This window comes from Eurytemora carolleeae, unplaced genomic scaffold (genome assembly GCF_000591075.1).
Source record: "Eurytemora carolleeae unplaced genomic scaffold, Eaff_2.0 scaffold54, whole genome shotgun sequence".
NCBI lineage: Eukaryota > Metazoa > Arthropoda > Copepoda > Calanoida > Temoridae > Eurytemora > Eurytemora carolleeae.
In genome coordinates this window covers 463,740-490,668 of record NW_019396185.1, presented here as the reverse complement: position 1 = coordinate 490,668, position 26,929 = coordinate 463,740, and the positions used below count along the sequence as shown (strand labels likewise).

Here is a 26,929-nt window from a genome sequence, read left to right as displayed (position 1 = left end):
AAGGGAGGGGCTGAGGAAGGGAGGGAGGGGGGTATTACCTCGAGATCGTAGAACTGTCCATGAATATCACCACACACTGTTACAGGGGTTGAAACAGGCTAAACAAATAAACAAGATTTTAAAAATCATATTTAATTATTTATAATTTATAATTTTCTAATCTAAAACTATTTTCTAATTTCTGTTTTATTACAAAGTAACAAAATTATTACTAATAAGTAAAAAGTTACTAAAACTATTTTCTAGTTTCTAACTTAATAAATTGTAGACCTTGGATATGACAAACTATTAATTCTGCTAGCATAATTAGTCAAAGTTTGAAATATCATAGATTTACACCATCAGGTTCCAAAGACAGAGAGATTAGAAAATTATAACATGCGGCGAGTAAGAAATGATTACAGTATAAGATTTCATAATATTTTTTCGCGCATTTTCAAAATTTTACAAAAATAAAAACTTTAAAACATAATTTTTTTTTAATTTAATCATTCATAAACCTCCTCTTGAGGTCCCACACAAAATTTGAGCCCAATCGGTTCAGCCGTTTTGACGTTACTTGGATACAAATGGACAAAACAGACAGATAGATGAACAAAGTATATATATAGATTGTGTAAGTTTAATAGGTACAGTGATAACCATAAAACTCTGGAATAAGAAGACAACTTTTAGACTCAAGTTATTACTTAAAGTAGTCCATGAAACATAAGACAATGTACAGTGTAGACAGACGCAAATTATTTAATAAGTGATTAGATAAGTTACTAGTAAAACTATTTGCGTTGTAACACAATAGAATACACTTAATTTTTGCATAAATTTCGTCTTCTATCCAACAGTTTTCTGGTTCTAACTGTATTAGTTAAGAAACTAGTATAAGTAACTGCAATTACCCCCCCCCCTCATATATGAATGTCCCACCTGCACATTAGATTCCTCGAGAAGTAGATCACAAACCAAATCACAAAGTTGCTTCAACTCATTTTCAGGTAGATACTTGCATTCCTAAATCAATCAATATATCAATCAATCAATCAATCAATAAACTATTGATCAATCAATTTAAAGACAGGACAAAGATGAATTATACTTTTATGCATTAGAAGATGTTAAGAGTTAAATGTTTGCAGATGTGTCAATATAAGATTATAACTATTTCTTCAGTTTTTTCTAATCAATCAATCAATCAATTAATCAATCAACCAATTTCACCAAGTCGGACCATTTAAGGCCATGATGCCATGCTCGAAAAATGGCACATATAACTGTACTTTACATACTAAATAAAAACTATTACTAAAGCCTGAAGGTGTGTATTTGAAAAAATATGTGATTTCTTTCTTAAACATTTTCCATCAATTTTTTTACTCCGTTTAAAAATCAGGATTAAATAAATATTTTTGTCACGCCCCAGGAAACATTTTTTTTTCCNGGGTTACCTTGGATATTTCGACCCATTTGTCTAGATCAGGTCCACCCATTTTATCTTGTTGTATTGTCCTCAAATCCACATCTGAAATGTCAGGAATGGTTTGGCATAAAGTTTATATCACAGACGGGACTAGGTTACATAGTATTCACATTTCATAACACATTTTCTAAACAAGATATTAACATAATTACAGGGGTATATATTTACTATCAAAAATTAACTCTTTAACCAAAATATTGATCCGCCGAGAGTAACAGGACTTGATTTTTTCAAAATATGAAAAATTATATTTAATGAATTTTCCGGAGGATTTCAAAAAAAATAAATACCCCTGCAATTCAGATAAATAATAACTTAAATATTTGACTTAAAGCGCCAATATAGATATTAATTGCCCATAAATAGAGATACATTATTAACACGATAAATCATAACATAAACTAATAATTTTATAACAAACGAAGGAAAATCGTAAAAACAACCTAACATGGGTAAATTGAAAAAATACCATCACTAAAACAATTCAACTAAGATTTCATTGCACTTCAACAAATTTCACATTGCACAATTATGATGCGTAATAAAAATAAAATATCATTATCTCTCATTTGAAAATAAAATCAGATTTCTTGATAAGCTTATCTTCTTGGGTGATTAAAAAATGCGCAAAAATCGAGAAAAAAAATATCCTAATGACTAGGTTATTACTGAAAAAATGTCAAACCCCCGGGGGTTAAAGCATAATCTACCCCCTCTTCTAAAAGGTATGGTTATAAGGGAAAGGGGGGGCAGGGGGGGGGGTTACAGTGATAATAAAATAAAATTCATCTAAACAAATCCAAAACACGTGCAGAATTCATCAAATATTTTGATTAAAAACATAAAAAAAAAACAATTATGGTTAAAATATGATTCTTGGATTTTGCTGCTTACTCGAAAATAAGATAATATCAAAAGATAACCGATGATAGTTTGCATTAATATCAAAATCCACTTCTTTCTTATACATTTAGAAAAATAACATTTAATAAAATGTAAATAGTTGAAAATGTTTCCAGTGGGCGCATTTTTTATCAGTTTTAATTCAGTAAATATAATCTTCCATTTAAAATGGAAATTTTTTAAAAGGATGAAAGCTGTTTTGCATGATTATTGATTAGTCAATCACAAATTATTTCTCTAAGATCTCATTACTTCTAACAGAGAAACTTTTATCAATGTATAAACTTTGCTTGGCTGTTTGTTTGTTTGTTTGTCTGAATCCAATAAACGTCAAAAAGGTTAAACATTTCGGGATAACTTTTTGTGGCATCTCTCTTGCCCCCATACAAAGTTTTGCTCTCTTTGGCGTAAGTTTAATTTTGGGACTCCTGCATAGGGCTTTCCGCGAACAAAACGTTTCGCAATTGGCAAAATTTTTCGCGAAATTTCGCATTTTTTTGCGAAAATGAATAAAGCGAAAAAGTGCGATAACGATGCGAAATTTCGCGAAAATGTTTTCGCGAGAAAAAAATCCACGAAAACCATTAGTGTTGTAGCTGCAACAATTAATTGCGCAAAAAAATTGTGGAATTCTCTGCTCTGAGAGCTCAACATTTCAAGTTTTATTAAACTTGAAACTATCATATTAATAATGTTGTGGAGAAGCTAGATTATTTACTTTAATAAATGTTTGATAAAGTGAATTTGATTTCTCTAACTATTTTATTAAGTTTCTGTCCTTCCATGTACGTTCATCTAAATTCAGCTAGCCATTAGCCAGCCAATTACAAGAAAGAATCTTTGAAACGAAATTTTCGTCGAACTTTTTTTCGCGATACGATTTTTCTTTCTCGCTTGAACCCCTAATCCTAATGCATCTTCCATAATTAAATGCATAATTAAACCGACGCCTAATTCAAACACGCATATTACAGAGGGGCTCACACAGACATTGTGCAGTGTACACAGACCCGTTTCACTTCAAAAGTTTGATTGGTGAAACTATTAGCATTAAAACGACATCAAACCAAAATACGATTGCTTAAATGTCATTTTCATTTTCTACAGTTTTATGAGTCTCATTTTTGACTTTCAAAGAATTGTTAAAAATGGGCGTGGTTTGGAGAGGAGAGGGCGGATCCGCCGAGGGAGAGTGATGCAGGTGATGTAGAGATGGAGGGAGGAAAGGGTAGAGGAGAGGTATTGAGGGAGGGAGTAGTTAAAGATGAATCTGAAGAGAGGAGAAACGGACTAATTCTTCCAGCTCCCTTATTTCTACAATATTCAAATCATTTGATAAAAAGTAAAAACTTCAATCTCCGAATGAAAGAGTTAAAACGACAAGTTTTAAATACCAAGAGTAAAATATTTAAAAAGCTGATTTTAATCAGGATTATACAGAATTTTTAAAAATTATTTTCGTTTTTGCATATATTTGTGTACAAACTGCAAGCTTCCTAAATGTGGCTGATTCCCCCACCCCATTGAACTTCTTTGATCATTACTGGAAAAGGTATACCCCTTAATAAATAATAACAATAAATAAATACAAATCCCCAAAATAATTATTAAAGGGACTGTAAAGGAAAATGAAAGAGGGTAAAGGCTGAAACCTGAGAGTCTCAGGAGTTGATTGAGACATACAAGAGTTCTATCTGATGTTCCTGTCTCGAGAAATTGATAAAAAATTGATATAAAACACTTTTCCTTTACAGTCCCTTTAAAGTTGAATAGAAAAACTGACCCTGTGTTAAGAGGAGTTGAGGATCGAGAACCTAGTTCACTATTCAGATCCTTCACTTCGTCCCTTAAACAAATATGATGTTTTTATGCTTTTAAAAAAAAAATTTTTTAGAGCAACTTCTTACATTATTTTTAGAGCAAATTATTTATTATTTAGATCCTTTACTTTGTCCTTTAATCAAATATTATGTTATTTTTGATATATATATATACATAATTTGCTTGTCTGTTTGTTTGTTTGTTTGTATGTATCCAATACGTCAAACCAGCTTAACGAATAGAGCCCAAATTTCGTGTGAGACCTCCCCAGGGAGTAAGGAATAGAAGGGAGAGACAACTGACGCGGTTCGCCCTACCATATGATTATACATGCTTTGCAGACGGTACTCCATTTTATATCGAGCTGTTTGGTTTCTTTAGTTGGGCCCCACAGGAAAAATATGTATTGGCGAAACTGGTCAAAGAAAATTGAGCCATGACAGGTTTATAAATGATAGGAAGATATCAGATAAAATCTTAATGAGAGTCGTCTTGGATACAACGGACTTTGTAATTCGTAATTGTTGGAAATCTAAAAATGAACCTTCACCATAAGATAAGATATCAATTATCATATCAAATTAAATCCAATAGTTTTAAATCATTTAAAATATTTTTCATTCCACTTTATTCTTAGTTATCTTGGTTTACCTTAGGCTGGAGATACAGAGTTGCAGGTCCCTGAGTTTACTACTTCTAGACTTAGTATCCAAGAGGTTTAATATACTCCTCTCCTCTAGGCTAGGGAGTGGTACTACTCCTTCCAGCACACATCTACACAATACAAGGTTTAATATATACTCCTCACCTCTATAGGCTAGGGAGTGGTACTACTCCTTCCCAAACTTAGGTTTATTTTGATCATGCATTATTTAAATGTTTATGTAAAAAATGATTATGGATTAAACTAGATTTTTTTTACCTCAAGCTCCTTATATGCGCAAGACTAGATCTAAGAGCTCTGTTCATTTGTTTGAGTTGAAAAACATGGTTTGATCTCTCTGTTCTCAATCCGTCCCGTTCCTGATGCAGGATCTCCAGTCTAGACTCTAGACTAGAGATATGGGAGCTGGTCAATCTCTCCTCCTCACTCAACTAGATATACAAACATGCATATATATATATACCCGGGGATCTACTTTCAGATTCAATCAATCAATCAATGATATTTAAATATTAGGCTTTTAAGGCTCTTCGCACCCATTTTCCCTTTTAACAAATATAGATTTAAAACTGTTGCTCTGAAAGTCGCCATTTTTATCCATTCCAAAATTTTGAGGATTTATCTATTTTATTTCGCACATTTTTCAAATTAAGGATTGTCGACATTTTTGTCCGACAAAATTGTTAACTTTGACAGTCCATAACCCTTCCATTGCTATACAAAATTTGGACCCGATCGGTTCAGCCGTTTTGACGTTTATTGGATTGGAAAAACAATTCCCTGTTTTAATCAAACCGCAACCGTATTTTAAATATCATAAATAGTTGACTGATTCGTACATTTATTTATAGAAGAAATATTATTTGATCTTTTTTGTAAATATAGACCAATTGTCAATTGACGTAAACATCAAATTAACGGGTTCCATAACATTTTCGATCCTTTGAAAAACTTTACTTTTTTATCAAATTGGGAATATCATTTATAAATCCTGATTAAAAGTTGTCAAATTGATTTAAAAATAATTAATCAGTCCTATTCAAGTCCTTCATCTTCAAACTTTCAAAACTAATCAAATATATTCGGAACTTTAATATCAGTATTTGCGTAAAACCTAGTATTATTGCGACTTTTTTCAAATGGAATCTGAGCTGAAAACTTTAGAATGGGATATCCTTAATCCTGATCGGATAATTAATCTGGAGATTAAAAATGAAAGGAGAACAAGCAATATTTAATCTCGAGATTAAGAAAAAGAGTGGATTAAGCATTAATCCCGATATCCACCATTCTAGAGTTTTCAGCTCTGTTAAGCTAAGGATATATGTGTCCCTTCAGAAAACAATTAATCTTTGGTTTTGAAACAAAACTTAATTAGGTCATTTCAGTCCTTTTGACGCAAAGAGAGATAAAACAACTTACTTTAACATACCTTAAACTGAACCTGGCTGATTTCTCTCTGTAGAAGTGCAACATTAGCCTTCTCTTGTACTAGACTACTCCTTGCCTGATCCACCTGGTCCTGGAGCAGTATCCGCCCCTGTTCTAAACTCTTCTCTTGAGCTCTTAAGTTCTCCAGGTCCTGGTGTAGACTGGTGATTATTAGATTCTTCTCTCTCTGCTCTGATCCAATCCTTGAGATAAGATTGGACAGTTCTGCTTTCAACTTCTCATTCTCCGCAGTTAATTTATTGAAAGATAAGTTGATTTCTAATTTCATATTTTCCATTAATTCTTTAACATTTTCCTGGTCTAACTTTAACCGAGAACTCTGTTCGACACATACTTCAAGTTCTGTATAAAACTGGATTTTTTCTTGTTCTAAAACTAAAATCTGCTCTCTAGATTCAGCAGACATTTTGGTTAATTCTTTTTTTAAACATTCTGCAGACTTTTCTAGTTCTTTTATAATCTCTGCTTTGTTTTCAACAAGCTCTAATAATTCTTTCTCTTTGGTTTGTAGCATCACTATCTGGTTTTGTAGAAGGATATTTTCTGACAAACAAGATTTAAGTTCTAAGGTGGATTTTTGTAATTCTTCGGTTTTTGTTTTAAATTCGGACTTCAGCGTTTCTAGTTCGTCCCCTAATTCATGTTCCAAGCTCCTAAATTTCTCCAGTTCCTGTTCTAGGTTTTTATACTTCTTCAGTTCCTGTTCAAGGTTCCTAAATTTCTCCAGTTCCTGCTCTAGGTTTTTATACTTCTTCAGTTCCTGTTCCAGGTTCCTAAATTTCTCCAGTTCCTGTTCCTGGTTTTTATACTTCTCTAGTTCCTGTTCCAAGTTTTTATACTTCTCTAGTTCCTGTTCCAAGTTTTTATACTTCTCCAGTTCCTGTTCCAAGTTTTTATACTTCTCCAGTTCCTGTTCCAAGTTTTCATACTTCTCCATTTCTTGTTCCAGATTCTTAAGTTTCAAATTTGTTTCCGATTCCTTGCAAGCCCCGTTTTGAATGCTATTATGTACAGTATTTAGCTGAGCTAGTACGCTCTCAAGTTCAACCTTCTCTAACTCAGTATCTTTAAAAATGGTTTCACAACTAATTCTCATTTGTTCAAGTCTTGCCAACTCTAATTTTAACCCCTCATTTTCTTCCTTGAGTTGGGTTAGATGGTTTTTAATGACTTTATTTTCTACATCTAAACTACTAATCTGATTCTGTCTTAGATCCAACTCTGTGTGCAAAAGATCATATTGATTTTTAATTTTCTGTTTCTGTTTATCTGAATCCAAGCACTCATTCTTCATTCTTTCGTGTTCAGATTTCAAACAAACTTGATCTGCTTTAATCTCCATTCTATCCTTCTCTAAGTCAAAATATGAAATCTTCAGCTCTTCATATTTTTTCTCCATATTTTTCATGTCTTCTTCAACTGAAGATATTTTAAGTTCTTTCTCTTTCAATTGCGTCAGATTTGTCTTTATTTCCTCTTTGTCCTTTTCCATTTTCAAATATTTCTTCTTGATTTCTTCATTCTCCTTCTTTCTCATTTCTTGAGTTGTCAACATTTCTATTTTTTCCTGTTCTAGATTCGTAGTTTTCATCACAAGTTCTTCTTTCATCTTGATTAGGTGTTTTTTCTCTTCATCCTTGTCTGTTAAGTTAATCTTCAATTCTTCCATCTCCTCGGTCATCTTTGCTAAATATTTTTCATAACTGACGCATTTTAACTTTAATTCATTATTTTCCTCTTCTACTAGTTCAGATTTAGTCTCCGAATCTGTCAATTCCTTGTTCTTTTTCTCCTCTGTTTCCTTTACCATTCTATATTTAGTCTCAAGTTCATATTTTTCTTGTTCTAATACTGTTAAATTCAACAAGATCTTTGTTTTTTCCTCCTCTATCCTTCCACATATAAGCCTAACTTTAATCACCTCTTCTTCAAGTTCTTTATATGTCATTTTTTCAGAGTCTTCTTTTACCTCTTCTGAATCATTCTCATTTTCTTCAACATTGTCGTCCTTGACCTCAACTGTTTTCTCTTCCAAGTTAAAAACCTTGGACCTTAGCTGGTCGTTCTCCATGTTCATATCCGCCATGATGTTGATTGACTCCCTCAAGGTTCTCTCCAGCTCGTCAATCTTCAGCTTCTGCTCCACATTCTCTATCTTCACCAGCAGCTGCTCCTTGTGCTCGCAGTTCTTGTTGTACTCATCTCTACTCAGGAGTTCATTGTTCTGTAGCTTAAAATCAGGATCGTGCGTCACACTGTTGGTTTCAATACTGGAACATTCGTCTTCATTGTTATCTACGTTTTTCAGGCTTCCTAAGGTTTCTTTGTCCTTGGGACACTCTTCTTCTTGGCTATTAATGGGCGTTTCAAAAACAAATTTATCTGGATTCGATAATTTAAGTTCTAAGTTTTCAAGCAGGGAAGATTTTACTTCTAGTGTCTTTTCTAGTTTATCAAGTATATCTTGTTTATTTTTAATTTCAGCGCAGAGTTGGTTGAGCTCAAGCAGCTTACTTTCAAAATTTTCAGAGTTCTGCACAAAAGTCAAATTAATTGTTTGTAGATCTTCGTTTCTTGTTTTTATAGTCATCACTAAATCAGAGAGTTCCGTGTTCCGGGATTCAAAATCAGATTTCAAGGCTTTCAGGGCAGATTTCTTATCATCAATCTCCGTATGAATTTGGTCAATTGTTGTAAATTTTTTATCTATGTCTGAATGAATGCGAATGAGTTGAGCAGTATAGTTTTCAATATCTGTTTCTAAAATGCCTAATTCTTTAGTTCGTTTTTCTATAGTTTGTTCTAATAATGCTAACGATTCTGTGTTATAAATTTTATCTGTTTCGCTTGAACTGTCAAGTTTTGTTTTTTCTGTAAAATCTTTGAAGGATTTTTCCAGATGATTTGATTCTTGATTCTTCTTCTTGGGTGAATCAGATAACCTACAGAGTTGTTTGACACCGGCACTTGCCTCTAAACTTTGACAAAGATTGCGAAGGGTTTGTATTTCTGACTCCAAATCTTGAATTCTCTTCCCCTGATTGTTTAGCATTCCATCCTTCAAGTTGAGTTTAGCGGTCAGAGCAACAAGTTCTAGGGTTGGGTCATACTCAGATACATTGGCCTCAGAGGTTTCTAGACTAGCTTCAAAGGATTCAAGCCTAAAAGGATAAAATTAAATTAAGTTTTTAAAATGGAAATATCATGTGAAACTTGCCTTGTAATTATTTTTTGTTTGTCCCTCAAAAACTTCACTCGATCATCTCTAAAATAAGTAAAAATTGTTAAAAACTCGATTTCATTAAGATTGGAAAAATTAGTGATCAATGAAATATGATATTTTTTTTAAGTTCAATATTCAATTCTAATTCAATGTTAATTTTACCTAAGTTTTTCTTCAGTTTCTCTCAGTTTAAAAGATACAGATTCATATTGGGATTTCCAATTCAAACTGTCCTCTTTAGATAGGACAAGCTGACTAAAATACATTACAAAAAAGTATTTAAAAATAATCTATATCATTAATATTATCAATTAAACAAAATTTTATTGAAGTATTAATAAAAACTCACCTAGCTAGTTCATTGCAACTTGTTCTTAGCTCTTTCATTTGCAATTGATACCAATCCCTGGCTCTCAGAGCAATCTCTAATTCGGCGTTCAAATTGTTTTTTACTCTTAGTGCATTTTCTAATTCTTTAGAGTGTTCCTCTTCGCACTGCTCCGACATTAAGGTCTAGAAAGTTATTCGTTAAACCGGAGGGGCTCAAACATGGTTGGTTCCACTTGAAATTGAATTCAATGTTTCGAGATTGGAGTCGGCGCTCAATTGAAACTGATTTTTGGCGGTTCAGCGACTGGATTTATTTAAATTTGGCCTCGGACTTTAATTATGATGGACATCATTTTCTACGACCCAGAAATCAAAATTAAATCGGAAATTTAAATTTTGAATTCTAATTCAAATGGTTTAAATATTTTCCAACATCTTTTTGTCGCTAAATAATATGCAATACTTTAAAAGGAAAAATAGAACAAAATATTTTCATTTCTAAATAAAATATGAAATTATTAAGGAAAAGCAATAAATCATCATGTAAAATTTTAAAGAAAAAAGTACTAACAATAAATTAAGATTTTATTTACAAAATGTCTCTCATGACCAAGGATGGACCTGGGGAGTGGGGGGGTTATTAATACCTTATTTAGTTTTAACTGGGTGTAGACCTTGTCTAGAGTTAACAACTGATTCTGGATTTGAAGCAGGTTTTCCTCAAGTTCTCTGTTTTCTCTCGACAGCTGCACCATGCGTCTAGCACTCCAATGAGAATCCTGGTTCTTGTTCTGCCGCTCTCCGGAATATTGGATTGGGATTGGTTTTCGTTTTGTTCTTGTTTTTCTCTTGGCGGTAGACATACCATGGACCTCAGGCAAATCAGACAGAACTTCAAGTCTAGAGAAATAAAAAATTTAAGTTTTTGAAAAAACATGGAGTTGTTATGAAGCTAAAATTTACAGTGGTGTGAAAGTAAAAAAAATTCTCCACTTATATAAAACTTCTCATTTCACGGATACAACAAATATTAAATTTTTTTGTCAATTTTTACTACAGGAAAAGAAAAGGGTAAATCTTTTAATTTATGAAAAACTATGTGAAATTCATTTGAAATCAGTGATAAACCATAGAATAAACTCCTACAACCTTTTTAAAAAACATGTAACACCGAGAATATGAAGAATAAAAAAACAGTTCCAGAAAACAAAACATTATAATTCCAAGCTTTTCTTATTTTATTTCTAACCTAGAGCTTTTGTTTGAGGATGGATAAGTCCGACCCAATGAATCCAGTAGAAGAGAAGAATTTCTCTCTGAATTATCATTAAATATCCCGCTATCATTGGAAATATCCCCGCTCCTTGGAGAATATCCATCCTGGCTTGAATTACGAGAGTATTTAAATCTCTTGATTTGTTGGTGATCACCTAGAAAATGTTATGGATGAATTAAAGTACAACAGTTTTTCATACTTAATTCCAATTTTATTTAACGTTTTTTAAATCTATATCTTTCATGCTTTAAACTGTTTTATCTTGTATTGAGAGACCTGTTTATTCCTAAGTTAAGATTATTGAACTAAAATTTCAATTAAATGGTAAATTTTAAAGTTTAACTCAATTGTTTAAAATTATATTTTGCTTACAACTCACCTCCTCTTCTGTGCAGGATAGGTTTGCAAAAAACTTGCAGGGTTTGCTTTCCCCCTTCCACCTTAATATTCACCTCGCCAGGGGGGTAACGGAAACCCTGAAATAAAATCAATGGTAATGGAAGCTAAGGAATAGTGGCCATGTCCTAGATAGCTAGCTTGGGACATCCCCTCCCCTATTCCTATAAATTTTAACCAATTTTTAAGTATTTTCAACAACAACTGTAATTAGGTTAGACAAAACACCATTTACAGGGCCGAGTTGTCTGGGTAGAATTTTTTTTGATGAAAAATTTAACAAAAATAGTGAATTCAAAACTGTATGAGTTTTTCCCAAGATTCTGTGCGCCGGTGGGTCCAAAAAGCGTGGATTTTCAATCATGAACTTATTTGTGGATTATTAAAAATAAATCCTCAGGTTGAATTTAAGGTTCGTGGCAGTTCGCAATTTATTTCTAATTTAACCGAGATCAGCATATCTTGTCGTATACTTGCAAATCAAGATCATAAAACTAAAATTTTGTAAAACACAGATATTTCTGCTAATATAATACTTACTTTGAGAAAAGTTGGGTGCCCTCCGGCCTCTTGAAATGTTTCGAGCAGGGTTCCATTTTCAGTCATCTCTCAAGGCCCATCGTGGTCTAAACATTCATGTTAAAAATAATTAACCGAAAATAAAAAATTCGGGGGTTCTTCAGTACTTTTTAAGCAAATTCATTTGTTTTTTTCTCATTAAGCTAAATTTTAAATTAAAACATATTGAAAAATAAACTTTTTAAGATGTGAACTTTGTAAACTAAGCCGCTCTGTAAGGTTCGAAAGGCAGCAGCTAAATTCTGTTTAATTAGAGACCCTGGATACAATTGTAAACGCGGCATTATTTTTTTACTGCGCAATGGTGCATGCGTTCTTATAAATATTTTTAAAACATTTTAACTGCCTAACGACTAAGACGCACCTAAGTGATATGCTTTTCTAAATTAGAATACAAATTGGGCATTTTAAACATTCAAAGTGTACTACAAATATATGCAAATAAAAATATAAATCCACTGATTATGAATTATAAATAGTTCTTAAGCTATGTTTTTGTAACTGTTTCCTGTCCTAGTAGCGGCGCTCGACCCCATAGCCTGTCCTAGCCGCAGCGCTCGACCCAAAAATTGTCTTAACCTAAGCCTAAAGTTGTAAAATTTTTGCTGAAATAAAAATGGGTCATGTATAAAATTGATAAAATCGAACGTTCTCTAGGACAGACCCATGCTTGTATATAGTAGGTTAACATGTGTTCTCCCCATCAGGCTATTTTTATGTATTACCACTGATCATATATCTTTTTCTTTCTTATTTCCTTTTGATTCTTAAACCTTTTTAATTTACTAGGAATATACCTCTATTTGCATTTTTGTTTTCTCTCTTGTATTTAATAGTAATGTACGAAAAGTACTTTACAAAGGCAAATTTTAGTGTCAAGATTGCTGCTCAATACTAAATTATGTGTCTTCCATAACGGAGCTGTCGATATCAAAGATATCAAATTTTATATATTCCTGAGCAAGAAGAGAATATATAGCGAAAAGCCACTTGTTAACCCCGTGATTTTTTGATATTTCATGTTTAAAAGTATTCACGTTGTTCTTTTAAATAAAAGTTTGAAGAAGAAGAATATCTTTTAAAAATGTTTTACAATTGGTTGATAAAAATGCGTTAATGTTTGCAGTAAAAATGTTAAAGGTGGTGATTGCTCAACGAATGAGCGTGAGGTATGCTGGCTGGAATATATTTGGGAAAGGATCTAATAAAGCAGACATGTATGAGGTTAGTACAGTTGCTTTTAAGTCGCCACTCTTGTTATTGTACTCCTTTTTACACAAATGTTCCCAGATTTTATGTTCAAAAATTGTTGGAATTTGTGAAATATCAAATGTTGTCATTTTTCGGGATAAATTTCAATTTTGACGTTTATTGACAGATAAATAGACAGACAGCCAAAATTATATTGATTATTTTTTTAGTTGCCCGAGGAAAGTAAAGAAATGGAAGAGTATCAACAGCAAATACAGGTGAAGTGTTAAAATTTAGATAAAGAAATTATAAATTTGTTGAAAATTAATTTAAAATGATAATTGAAATTACTTTAACTCCTGTGGTTTTGGTAAAATGGTGGTATATATAGGTATTTAGATATTAACTTCGGTAACTATTTACTTAAAATAGTTTTACTGAAATTCGATTATCGTTACTTTGCACAATTGTTACTCTAATTTTGAACCAATTGCGTCATTAAATAATTATAATAATATGAAATAAATTTAAGAACTTTAAAACGTAGTTTTACTGGTAATGGGTGGACTTTTTAGCGCTAAGTGAATTATTAAATTGATAATTTACATTCTGTATTTAGAATCTTGAGAGTGAAGTACGAGAAGAATATTTAGAATCAAAAAGAAATAAATCCAGACTTTCTGCTTCTCACAGACAAATACTGCAGGCAGATTAAATAATTTTACAAATAATATATTTGGCCCACCCTGATAATCGACCCAAAATACATAATTTAACGTGAAGATCAAATTATTCCAAACTTAGTATCTAAACTGGCGCCATGATGTTGTCTGGTTTCAATATTTACATCCATAAATCTGAACACGGAATTTCTAGTGGCCCTCCAATTGTGGATTTGTCTGATGTGCAACGGTACCATAAACGACTGCCCGTATTTATAGCAGGAAATAAAATGCCCAAAAGCTTTGATGTGGCCTGTGAACGTACAGCGTAAACTAGCATGGAGTGTACTTTGTAACCAACAAGCCCCCCAGAACTCAATTTCTAGGAGTATCATAGTGAATCGGACCACAACTGATCAAAGATTTCTCGTAGAATTCTCATATTTAAATGGAAATGAAAGAAATAGAAGTTTAATATCTGGGATATAGGGATCTGCACCTTACGAGGGAACTATTTTTCAATATAGTAATAACCATAGGTAAGTTGTTACAAATAAAATGTTCTCAAAATTCATTAAATATTAACATTGAACTAGGGGATTTATTTATTTAATGTAAAAATTAATAGGTTTATACCATTGAAAATTGGAAATATATACGTAATAGAAATAAATGATAGAGACGCAAGCTTTTTTTGTAATATATTTGCTTGGAATTTTATTTATCTTTCCTGTAAAAAAATTATCAATATCAGCTGTTGAAAGACTGATGTTGGTGCGCGGGAAAGATCATCTCTGATTAAAACGACCTTCATTGATAAATTGAAATATTTTAGGTCGCGTAAATTTAAGCGTGGGTTGTTGGGAAGGTACGGTACAAAATCTGGAGTTAACCCGGGCATCGCCTGGCCTACGGAGAAAGATTTAGATTTAGGTATGACAAATAGAAATAGTGATTTAATATGGGTCTTTTTTTCCTTCTTTACCCGGATGCGGGTTTTTATTCTTTCCTTAGCTGGGTACGGTTTTATGCTAAATTTGATCGGTACCTAGTTTTTTATGTCTTCTTTAGCTGGAGCCGGTTTTATGCGATCTTCATCCGGATCTTGTTTTTTTATGTTTTCTTTAGCTGGAGACGGTTTTATGCTTTCTTCATCCGGATCTTGTGTTTAATTCTTTCTTTAGCTGAAGCCGGTTTTATGCTTGTTTTATTCGGATCTGGTTTTCTATGCTTTCTTTAGCTGTAATCGGTTTTATGCTTGTTTTATTCGGATCTGGGTTTTTTATGCTTTCTTTAGCTGTAGTTGGTTTTATGCTTGTTTTATTCGGATCTGTTTTTTATGCTTTCTTTAGCTGTAGTCGGTTTTATGCTTGTTTTATTCGGATCTGGTTTTNGTTTTCGATTTCGATTTCGATTTCGATTTCGATTTCGATTTCGATTTCGATTTCGATTTCGATTTCGATTTCGATTTCGATTTCGATTTCGATTTCGATTTCGATTTCGATTTCGATTTCGATTTCGATTTCGATTTCGATTTCGATTTCGATTTCGATTTCGATTTCGATTTCGATTTCGATTTCGATTTCGATTTCGATTTCGATTTCGATTTCGATTTCGATTTCGATTTCGATTTCGATTTCGATTTCGATTTCGATTTCGATTTCGATTTCGATTTCGATTTCGATTTCGATTTCGATTTCGATTTCGATTTCGATTTCGATTTCGATTTCGATTTCGATTTCGATTTCGATTTCGATTTCGATTTCGATTTCGATTTCGATTTCGATTTCGATTTCGATTTCGATTTCGATTTCGATTTCGATTTCGATTTCGATTTCGATTTCGATTTCGATTTCGATTTCGATTTCGATTTCGATTTCGATTTCGATTTCGATTTCGATTTCGATTTCGATTTCGATTTCGATTTCGATTTCGATTTCGATTTCGATTTCGATTTCGATTTCGATTTCGATTTCGATTTCGATTTCGATTTCGATTTCGATTTCGATTTCGATTTCGATTTCGATTTCGATTTCGATTTCGATTTCGATTTCGATTTCGATTTCGATTTCGATTTCGATTTCGATTTCGATTTCGATTTCGATTTCGATTTCGATTTCGATTTCGATTTCGATTTCGATTTCGATTTCGATTTCGATTTCGATTTCGATTTCGATTTCGATTTCGATTTCGATTTCGATTTCGATTTCGATTTCGATTTCGATTTCGATTTCGATTTCGATTTCGATTTCGATTTCGATTTCGATTTCGATTTCGATTTCGATTTCGATTTCGATTTCGATTTCGATTTCGATTTCGATTTCGATTTCGATTTCGATTTCGACTTCGATTTCGATTTCGATTTCGATTTCGAGTCATGATCATTCTCTATGTTCAGATATTGTCGGAGCTGAAGGCTGAGTTCGGATACGACGTGAACCCTGAGGATGAAATAATGAAGAACAGAATAGCGGAGAGGGAGAAGGTTCTGGTGAAAGAGGAGAGAGAAAGAAAGAAAGCGGCGAGGGCGGAGAAAGAAAAGGAAATGAAGATGAAATCGTGAAACTAGTCTGTTGGTTTATATATGTCTAAATCCATTTAGTGAGATCACGATCTCGTTGCATCGGATAATATTAAAGGACTTGTGACATAATTTCAAGTGACCTCTCATTAAATTTTTTTTTTAATTGTCATGTCCGATTCATAACGGTACCATTAAACATTGATTTGATCTTAGAAAGCTTTCCTTGTTTTTACAAGATAAATGTTTAATGCGAACAGTTTTCTTCATCATTTTTATGCTATAAAAAATATAATAAAGATGATATTTTATCTATATTTGATCAGAGAGGTTGAAAAGGTATCGTTGTGAATATGACATGTCATTTTATACATAGAGGCTCAATTGAAATTATGTATTCAGTTCCTTTAATGTGAAATTTGCATCTCCACTAGGTCTTGTGTTTGTCACTAAATTAATGAAATTTCAGAAAAGATGGATCTGCCCGAGATCAAGTACACTCAGTTGTTTATAAACAATGAATTTGTGGACGCGGCTTCAAAAAAAACCTTCGCTACGATAAATCCCTGCACAGAGGAGGTTATAGCGTTAGTTGCTGAGGGAGATAGGTAGTTCATTCATTTATTTATTCATTATTTTATTCATTTATATAATCATTCATTCATTCGTATTCATCCATTCATCATTGATTGTCTACTATATTTTTTGTTGCTTGTAAAAAAATCATTTTATCTTATTTATTTACGTATCCTTTCATTCTAATAATGGTCCTGAATTCACGCACAATTCATTCATTCATTCTTCCTATTATTCATTTTTATCTTGAATCACTCTTTCATTTTGTAATTCGCACTTGAAGTTTTTTTTCCTTTATATTTATTAAATCCTTCATTATGATAATTTTTTTAAATTAACATTTTTATTTGGGCAGACCGCCTGGTTTTTAGAGAGTCTCCTGATTTGGAGCTGTCTTGGGCAGACCGCCTAGTATAAGTCTTCTCCCTAGGGTGACCAGTTCGGTCAGCCCATGGATACGTTTCGGCGGCTAGGAGCGCCGACCCCTATTTCATTGAATGATGGGTTGTCCTTTAATAATAATAATAATAATAACTCTTCAAATCATACCGTCAGTTTGTTCGTAACAATTATCTTTCAATTATCAATTTTTCATTCGTTCAAAAACTTTCAGAGCTGATATAGATCTAGCAGTACAAGCTGCTCGTCGAGCATTTAAGATTGGTTCCCCCTGGAGAACCATGGATGCTAGCAAACGGGGCAAGCTCATGTTAAGGTAATTTTTATTTTTCCTCCTTATTTGTATATTCAAATAACTAGGCTTCCATGGCGCTTGGCGCTTCTCTCTTTTTTTAAATTAATTACTAATTATATCTTCTGCCTTTCAGTAGCCAATTTTCTCTTTTTTTCCCCGCAGATTTTTCTGATTTCATTGAGGGATTTTCAAGATTTTTACAATATATTACAATATATTACATTTTACATTTTAGCCCGGCTGGATTCCAGGCCGCATGTTGATGCACCCGGGTTCCCTTTCAGATTTTTTATTTTTTTATTTCTTATTACTTGTAAACCGGGTGATGTTAAAGACAAACATACAAGCAAAATATTTATAATTTTTTGTTTTAGTTTGGCTCAACTTATGACAAGGGACAAAGAATATTTGGCCCAGGTGTATTTATTTTGTTAATATTAACCTGGAGACATTGGAGAGGGGAGGATCAAACATTTTATATTTAGTTGGACACCTTAGACAACGGGAAGCCCTACCAGGAGGCACTGGGGGACATTGAGCAGTCGATTGATGTGATCCAGTACTTCGCAGGCTGGGCGGATAAAATACATGGAGATACTATACCAGCAGGTACATGTGTGACATTGAATATTTATCTCAAATAAAACTTATATGTTTTTGGGGTTTTAAAATGTACCTTGTAAAAATAAAATTTAATTTGGAAAATTGTTAATATTCGGCGGATATTTTATAATTGAAAAGGGGTCGATAACTCTCTTCAATTTGTCCTAAAAATATATTTGTAGATCTAAGTTGATGGAATAGAATTTTACATGGTTTTGGTATTTATTGCCTTCATAATGTTTCTTGCTTTTTAACAATATTCAGGGCAACCGGGGGAACTTTTAATCGAGGGCTGGATTTTTTTTGTAGTTCTATAATATATATTTAAAATTCGGTGATGTTGATGGACCAAACCTCTGTAGAGTAAAAAAACGTAGATGTTAGTTCCACATTTATTGAAAATATGTTTCGGTCTGGGTTGAGCCTCGTCAGTTCTAACGATGTAAAAACTATTAAATTCGGTAATAAAAATTAAAAAAAAAAAATTTAAATCACAAGAAAATAAAGAAACAAAAAAGATGATTCAAAATAAAAATTTGGGCTGTCAAATGGACATAAGGGAAACGAACTCAGATTATGAGATGGAAAAAAGATAATTTGCAAATATTCACTTTAAAAAAAAAATTGTTTTAAGACAATTTTTATTCCTTGAGATTGTTTCTGTCACAGAGGTTAATAACAAACTGTTTAGATGTATGTGTATGAAGTCATGGTATATATATATAATATATATATACTGATATATGTCTATATTTTTAGACGGGAATGTGATGACAATTACAAAGAAGGAACCAGTCGGAGTTGTTGGTAAGTTCATTTTATAGATTTCGTTCCAATCCTTAATCATACTTTTTAAATTAACATTTAAATGGACTGTAGGGGTAATTTCAAGTGAGCTTCCCTGTGTAAAGTGTAGTGTCTGATTCACAACAGTACCTATAACCCAATGACTGATTAAGGAAGACGGTCTTAATATAGAAATGTGTGTGATTGTTGATTTACTTTATTTGTAAGCTGCTTTATTCTTTAAAGATTATTATTTACTTTCAATGAGTCTCAGAAAATACGTATTTACATTTAAATATTTAAAAACCAGGTTAAGCGTAGAATTTTCTTTATTCTAATGAAATATGTTATAACGTCAGCTGTGTGGAGTTCACACTGTACGTTTTATTCTAATGAAATATGTTATAACGTCAGCTGTGTGGAGTTCACACTGTACGTTAACATACACTCGACAGTTGTCTAGTAACTTGTACACCATTTAAAATAAACACACGATTAACTCTTGATTAGACAAGGTTTAAAGGGTACCGTTTTAAACCGGATATTCCCCGGAGGGTCACTTGAAATTACGCATACAGTCCCTTTAACTCAAACTTATAATCCTAACTTCAACTTAAAGGGAGTGTTCGCAAAAAATTAAAGGGGTTTATTCATATGGCGAATAATAAACGCTTTTGATCCCTACTAATCTTACTTCTATCTGTTGAAGTAAGATTAGTAGCGATCCAAAGCGCTTATTTTTCGTCGTAAGCCTATACCCCCTTTCATTTTTTGCGAACACTCCCTTTAAGGTCAAATAATCCCCTGGAACTACCCTGTAGCAATGCTAGCCTGGAAATGGGGTCCTGCCCTGGCGGCAGGATGCACTTTAGTTCTTAAACCAGCTGATGCAACTCCATTATCTGCTCTGTATATGGGTCAACTCTCTAGAGAGGCAGGATTTCCCCCTGGTGTTATCAACATTGTTAACGGGTTCGGTGCAACTGCAGGCGCTGCTATTGCTGAACACATGAATATTGACAAGGTGGCATTCACAGGATCTACTCAAGTTGGCAGGATTATCATGCAGGTAAATACAAACCTTTGTTTCCTCCTCCCTACGCTGACTAAAGGTGTGAAAACCCCTAAGTTTTTTACCCTTTTTGGACCGATGACTTTCAAAAAATAAAAAATTCTAAAAATTCTGTCCAATATTGTTTAACCTTAGTAACATACAACATTTCCAAAATGGTATTTCACTTTAAAAACCTTGAAAACTTCTTTGAGTTATAACAATACAAAAAATGCTTGGCTATTTTGGAAAATATTTTAAAAAAATGTCAAAATTTCGTATTTGCGCTGGTTTGACCAAAATGTTTCCTATGAAATGTGTCGCATATCTGGGATTTTTTTCAGTGACACCCTATCATTCCTTCAAGTCCTTATATTTACAGTGCACGCTGCACCTGTGCACAACCGTTAACTTAATTATTTATCAGGCTGCTGCTCGAACTAACCTAAAGCGTGTATCTTTGGAGCTGGGAGGGAAAAGTCCTCTCGTTATATTTGATGATGTGGATTCAATAAAAAATAATTTTTCGATAATTTAGAGTTCTAACTAAAAAACTGATCCAAAAACAGGATTTTGTATCTTTTGATCTTTATTTGATCATGAAACAGTATTTTCAATCTATTTTATCTTAATTCTAATCCGGACACAGTATTTTCAATCTATTGACCTTGTTCTGATCCGGAAACAGTATTTTAGATCTATTCATCCGGATCCGGAAACAATCTTCATACTCTTAATCTAGGCTCACTTAAAGGGACTGCATGCTTAATTTCAAGTGACCTTTGAATTAAACAGGGGCTAGTCCGATTTACAAGGGTGCAGGGTTGTATATAAGTTGTGAAACTCATATTTTTGCACCCCCCCCTTTCAGAATCATATTTTTCCCCAAATCCACGACTTAAAAATGGGTCTTTTTCCAGGTTTCTGAGAGCAGAGAATTTTTTTGATTTTAGTAGTAAAATGTAGCGTTTTGTTGCCCTCAAAAAGTCAACTTTTTTCTTAACTTATTTCTGAAACTGTTTTTTGCAATTTTTCTCTTCTATCCTTCCCCCTTTTCCCTTTCCTCTTCTCACCTTCCCCCTTTTTCCTTCCCTCTTGCTCTGTGTCCCTTCTCTCTTCCCTTTTTCCCTTCCATCTTCCACTTTTCCCTTCCCTCATCTTCCTTTTCCCTTCTCTTTCCCCTTCCCTTTTCCGTTTTCTCCTTCCCTTCCCCCTTTTTCCATTTTATTTCCCTAAACGCAATGTAAGCTTATACTTTTGCAAAGAGAAAAATAAACACCACTGCAAGGGTTCCCTTTAAGTCTATCTAATCAATAATGCGGATTGCGGAAGATATAATCCTTTTCCTTGCATAAAAAGTATTTAATTCTGATAATTCCTCTTGTATATGCAGAAGAAATGCTCAAGTTGTTTTTGTAGAGAAACCCTAATTGAAAACAATTATTTTTATAATAATGCTTTGCTCATATATTTATATTTGTATGTATGTGTATATATATTTATATGTTAACTATAGTTGGCTAAACGGCTGGACCGAATGGGCGGACACTTTTTGAGGGAACCCTTAAATACCTCGGGTTTAACAAAGGCTATAAAAAAATCGAAAAAAAAATTCACGGGCAACGGCGGGCGCTATAGCTAGTTTTTTTATAGTTCAATCTTGATCATACAAAGCTTTAACGTGTACCCTTGTGAATTAGACATGTCCCTCGATAAATGGAGAGTCACTCGAAAATACGACGTCATTCCCTTTAATCCGGATTGTTTAGACGAGGCGGTGAATATTGCATACAATGCTATATTCACAAACCATGGACAAAACTGTTGTGCAGGCTCCAGAACTTTTGTACAGGTAACAGGCAGTTTCCTTATTCCTACAATTTATTTATACATATAATTATGCACGTGTAATCCCAGGAAAACTTTTATTGTTGAAAAACTGATTTTAAAAATCCCCGACAGAAATGTTTGAAGCTCCACTTAAAGAATGATTTTAAAGATGGCTACCAACACAAAGAATATTTAGGATGGTATTTATGACGAGTTTGTGAAGAAGGCAGCAGAGTTAGCCAAGAAAAGAGTAGTGGGGGATCCATGGACAGATGTTGATCAGGGGCCTCAGGTAACTTGTGATCTGTGCCCCCCTCCCTCCCCCCCCCGAAAAAAAATCTTTTAATTCCAGAAGAAAAAATTCAGCCACATATCATTAAAAATATAAGCAGGGGTGTATATTTTTAAGAATGATTTTCCTTTTTAAAGCTTCTGGGGAAAAATTATTTTCAAAATAGTGGGTCGGTGATTTTTCAGGAAAATATAGACCCTTGAATCTATCTTCCTTTGTTTGTTTTCAGCTATAAAAATGTAACAATTAATAATTTTGCGGTCGGTTTAAATATGCATGTTCGAACTATCGATCTTTTGATTTAAATATCTATTCTTAAATTAATTATCTATTGCTTAACGTTGCCTCTATTATTCAGGTCAATAAAGTGCAGTTTGATCGTATTCTTGGATTCATAAATCAGGGGAAGGAACAAGGAGCTAAACTTGTAGCAGGTAAAAATGCAATCCAAAGGGAGCCTTTTATTTTTTATAGAAGACTAAATTAGATTAATTTGTTAAATATAAAGCTAGGCTAAGATGATTAAGTTTGATTTGAGATTTAATTTCATTTGATATGATATATGATATATGATATATGATATATGATATATGATATATGATATATGATATATGATATATGATATATGATATATGATCTATGATTTATGATTTATGATATATGATATATGATATATGATAAATGATATATGAAATGGTATGATATGAACTGTAGTGTTTAACAAAAAAGGGTGGGTGGGTTCGACTTCGAGTTATAATTTTGACTTGTTTGAAGGTGGACAGAGAGTTGGAGATCTTGGATATTTTGTGCAACCAACTGTGTTTGCGGAGGTATGCAAATATTAAAGGGACTGTAAGGGAAATCTCAAGTGAATCTTCATACAAAGATGGCAATCCCAGAGTTACAACGGTACCATTGTAACCTTTATCTAATCAATAACGTTAAAGATAATGTCGTTTTTCTAAGTTGAAAGTGTTTTATTCTGATAATTCTTATTTGTTTTCCTGCAGTAGAAATGCATAAGTCTCTTTTGCAGAGAATCCACCATTGAAAAAAATCAGTTTTTCAAATCAAAACATTAATATCAGATTGTGTATACATGCTTGATGTTTCTTCTCCCAATATGCAAAAACGTTAAACTTCATGCACCAATTTTCAGACTATTCCATAAGTCTATTAAAAGCTGTTTGTTTGCAGTCAATATCTTCCATTGAATCTGACCGGTGTCCTAATTTAGTGTCATCTGCGAACTTTAGCATTATGTTTATATTTTCTAGATCAGTCGTTCTAACGAAATAATTACCATCAAAATCAATTACAAGCAAAAACTAATTTTTTTCCAACGCTAAAAAGGTATATGAAAAAGAGACTACACTTAAAAAAAATTTTATATAGTATACATTACCGATACTTCTCAGCCTCACGGCCGCCCTTCTTACAATCGGTGCTTAGGATCCGTTTAATTTTGATGCGGATCGGGATCCTGGATCCGCAGTGGAAAAATGGATCCGGATCCAGGTCCGCTTATTTCCATAGAATTCACTGTATTTTTTCAACAAAGCAGAATTTTCTAATTTATTGTTGTACTTTTTTCGCTTTTTTTTTATGCTAAGACTTGATGAACCATTCAGAAATCAGGAAATTTGTATTATCTCCCTTTTTTAATAGTTCAGATTTTGGTTTGAGCTTAAATTTTTTTTTGCAGTTTTTTGATATTTTGCCCCTTGGATCCGGATCCAGGAGGCCAAAACTTTGCGGATTAAATGGATCCGGATCCTAAGTACTGCTTACAATTAAGAGCTCACTCGTTAAGTTGATTTTTATATTAATTTGCTTTTCCTAATTATTTGATTGATTTTCAATCAATATGGTCCAAACATTCTCTATTCTTAGCGAGACAATTACTATTGTTTAATTTTGTTTGAAGGGTTAAGTTTACTTATTTCAAAGGTTACTGATGAAATGGTGATAGCTAAAGAGGAAATTTTCGGACCGGTTCAATCTATTCTTAGGTATAATCTTATATTTTAGAGTCGATTTTAATGAGATTCCGGGGTACCTATTCTTCACATTTGATAATTTGCCATTTGGGGAGGGAAAATGATAATTGAACGTCCAAAGGCAACTTTTTTCATTCTTTTTGTAAATTTTTATCCAAAAATTCATTAATTTTCCCCTGAAAACATTGATTTTCCTTAATTCAGCGAATAAAATCCCCCCCAAAAAATGTGCGCTCCGCAGTAGAATATATCACTTCTGGGGCGAAAAATATTTACAAAGGGTGGGGGAGAAGAAAAATTATTTTTTGAGAAAATGTACATCCCTGGTTATATAATGTTTAACATTAACACCCTGATTGCAATTATATAAAATGTATTTACTATTAAGAATAAGATATAATCGGGTGTTTATTGTCCAGGTTCTCAACTATGGAGGAGGTGATAAAACGAGCCAATGATACACAATATGGACTAGCTGCAGGTTGAACTGTTTTAATTATTAACACAGAAAATATTAATTTAAGTTTTTATACAATCTATTCATATCTGTTCGGTTCTATAGTAGTAAACCTATTGTGTAAGAATTCCCATTATTACACGGTACAGGAGAACAATTTAATATTGTTCGCTTCCTAGTGTTCAAGAATGCTTATTCTTTGCACATGTCATGCTAACTCTGTGACGCACGTACTCCTCAGGGAGGCAGAGGGTTTCAGGGAGGGGTGGTTTCCTGGTAACATTCGTGTTATTGGGTTGTCATAATAGATAGATGTGTTTTTTGGGAGTTCTGACCCGGGATATAATGTAGCTCCAGGAGTTCTGACGCAAAATTTAAAGTTGTTAAGAAGTTCTTAGTTCCTACCGGGGATACAATGTTGTTGTTAGGAGTTCTTACCCTGGATATAATGTTGTTGTTTAGGAAGTCTGACCTGGGATATAATGGAGTTGTTTAGGAGTTTTGAGCCGGGATATAATGTAGTGGTTTAGGAGTTTTGACCCGGGATATAATGTAGTTGTTAAGGAGTTCTGACCTGGTATATAATGGAGTTGTTCAGGAGTTTTGATCCGGGATATACTGTAGTGGTTTAGGAGTTTTGACCCGGGATATAATGTAGTGGTTTAGGAGTTTTGACCCGGGATATAATGGAGTTGTTTAGGAGTTCTGACCTGGGATATAATGTAGTTGTTTAGGAGTTCTGACCCGGGATATAATGTAGTTGTTTAGGAGTTCTGACCTGGGATATAATGTAGTTGTTTAGGAGTTCTGACCTCGGATATAAAGGAGTTGTTTAGGAGTTTTGATCCGGGATATAATGTAGTGGTTTAGGAGTTTTGACCCGGGATAAAATGGAGTTGTTTAGGAGTTCTGACCCGGGACATAAAGAAAGCATTAGAGTTTAGCCACAGTATTGAGGCAGGCAGTGTTTGGATTAATTGCTATGATCATACTCTAGCCCAGGTAAACTATTGTAAAACCCATCAGATTGGAAAAGGAAGACGACTGTTAGAGTCAAGTTATTATTTAAATAGTCCGATGGGCGTAAAACACGGTGAATTTGGACACATTCCACTTCATAAATTGAATTTTACGATACTGCTTTACAATAAATAACACATCAAATACACATATTTGATTACTGGTCGTCTTCCGATTCCGCTGTTTTCTGGGCCTTACTTTCAGATATCTTAAAGCTAGAAATGAAGATTTTGGAAAGAATTTCGAAAAACTCGATTTGTTCTTGAGTAAATATAAAATATAAAAATGTAAGATTGTATAATCTTATAATGACATTTTCTGAGATATTCAATTAACTTTGTCAACTTCTTTTTACCTCATAGCAAAGAAATTGGCAAAGGAATATGTGATTTCTTAAAGAAAGTGCAAGCATTCTACCCTTAGGACAATGTGATTTCTTAAAGAAAGTGCAAGCATTCTACCCTTAGGACAATGAATAAATATTTTCCAATGTCTTGTCAATTATATTTACAATTTTTGTTTTAGACGCCGTTTGGAGGATTCAAGCAGTCCGGTCATGGAAGGGAGTTAGGACCTGAGGGGGTCAAAGAGTACATCGAGACTAAAACCATCACGATGGCCCTCAACCAGAAGAATTCTTAAGAGCCGATCTATGAGTGGACGTTGCAATATCAGTTCTGGATATTTAACCTGTTTTAAAAGCTTGAAAATGTTTACTTTTGCTGTGATTATCTAGTTTAAAGAGACAGTAAGCGTAATTTTAAGCGGCCCTTCAAGCAAAGAGGGCAATTTCCGATATGCATCGGTACCCTTTAAACCTTTGACAGTTCATCGAAGGTGAAGATTTCCCTGTTAATATCTCTCAATTGTTCGGATTCCTTTAAATCCAGAGTGAGTGCTCTTGTACAGTCTGTGCTTGTGTAATGCAACGCAAAAAATTCAAAATTAAATGTTTATTTTCTACGACTTCTATAAAGTAAATATTAATATTTCTTAAATGTACAATGTTTAACGATTTAAGTTTTTGTAGATTATTAAGAATACGTCAGACATCCCTGATCGGTCCAAAGTTTAAAGGGAACTGTTGTGAATCGAACACGTCACTCTACAAATGGAGGGTCACTTGAA

At 33.2% G+C, this 26,929-nt stretch overlaps 4 protein-coding genes across 8 annotated transcripts in view; 2 read left to right on the top strand and 2 right to left on the bottom strand.

Annotated features, from left to right (window-relative positions):
• LOC111697559 (serine/threonine-protein phosphatase 6 catalytic subunit-like) overlaps window positions 1-1,522 on the bottom strand; it is an 8,352-nt gene extending 6,830 nt beyond the window's left edge. Inside the window, exons 1-3 of the mRNA XM_023467598.1 lie at window positions 1,443-1,522; window positions 925-1,008; window positions 39-98 (exon numbers count right to left, since the gene is read on the bottom strand). Of these exons, the coding sequence (XP_023323366.1) occupies window positions 39-98; window positions 925-1,008; window positions 1,443-1,484 (186 nt within the window). The 5' untranslated portion in view covers window positions 1,485-1,522. The remainder of the gene's footprint in view (window positions 1-38; window positions 99-924; window positions 1,009-1,442) is intronic.
• On the bottom strand, window positions 1,516-12,186 carry LOC111697556 (putative leucine-rich repeat-containing protein DDB_G0290503). Of its 5 annotated transcripts, none has more exons than XR_002764315.1 (13): window positions 12,080-12,186; window positions 11,523-11,619; window positions 11,117-11,297; window positions 10,515-10,767; window positions 9,887-10,050; window positions 9,700-9,792; window positions 9,532-9,579; window positions 6,295-9,475; window positions 5,121-5,293; window positions 4,850-4,972; window positions 4,161-4,223; window positions 1,765-3,691; window positions 1,516-1,641 (listed from the first exon to the last, which is right to left on the bottom strand). XR_002764315.1 is itself a non-coding variant. In XM_023467594.1 (12 exons), the coding sequence occupies exons 1-12, from the start codon at window positions 12,143-12,145 to the stop codon at window positions 3,520-3,522; spliced, it is 4,614 nt and encodes a 1,537-aa protein (XP_023323362.1). In that variant the 5' UTR covers window positions 12,146-12,186; the 3' UTR covers window positions 1,516-3,519. The 5 variants fall into 5 exon arrangements, 2 of the variants coding, with proteins under 2 accessions (XP_023323362.1, XP_023323363.1); XR_002764316.1 differs by having other exon boundaries at window positions 1,516-1,601; XR_002764317.1 differs by having other exon boundaries at window positions 1,516-1,601; window positions 1,790-3,691.
• On the top strand, window positions 3,396-26,929 carry LOC111697558 (aldehyde dehydrogenase X, mitochondrial). The gene is made up of 17 exons (XM_023467597.1): window positions 3,396-3,403; window positions 16,819-16,822; window positions 16,962-17,100; window positions 17,682-17,783; window positions 18,137-18,179; window positions 18,248-18,371; window positions 19,125-19,172; window positions 19,943-20,220; window positions 20,630-20,709; window positions 21,967-22,054; window positions 22,229-22,324; window positions 22,683-22,758; window positions 23,099-23,154; window positions 24,275-24,336; window positions 24,744-24,805; window positions 25,686-25,783; window positions 26,327-26,929. The coding sequence occupies exons 3-17, from the start codon at window positions 16,967-16,969 to the stop codon at window positions 26,441-26,443; spliced, it is 1,464 nt and encodes a 487-aa protein (XP_023323365.1). The 5' UTR covers window positions 3,396-3,403; window positions 16,819-16,822; window positions 16,962-16,966; the 3' UTR covers window positions 26,444-26,929.
• Window positions 13,213-16,646, top strand: LOC111697535 (uncharacterized). The gene is made up of 7 exons (XM_023467561.1): window positions 13,213-13,342; window positions 13,540-13,587; window positions 13,929-14,015; window positions 14,461-14,510; window positions 14,807-15,015; window positions 15,324-15,328; window positions 16,370-16,646. Exons 1-7 carry the CDS (start codon window positions 13,235-13,237, stop codon window positions 16,532-16,534), a joined length of 672 nt encoding a protein of 223 aa, XP_023323329.1. The 5' UTR covers window positions 13,213-13,234; the 3' UTR covers window positions 16,535-16,646.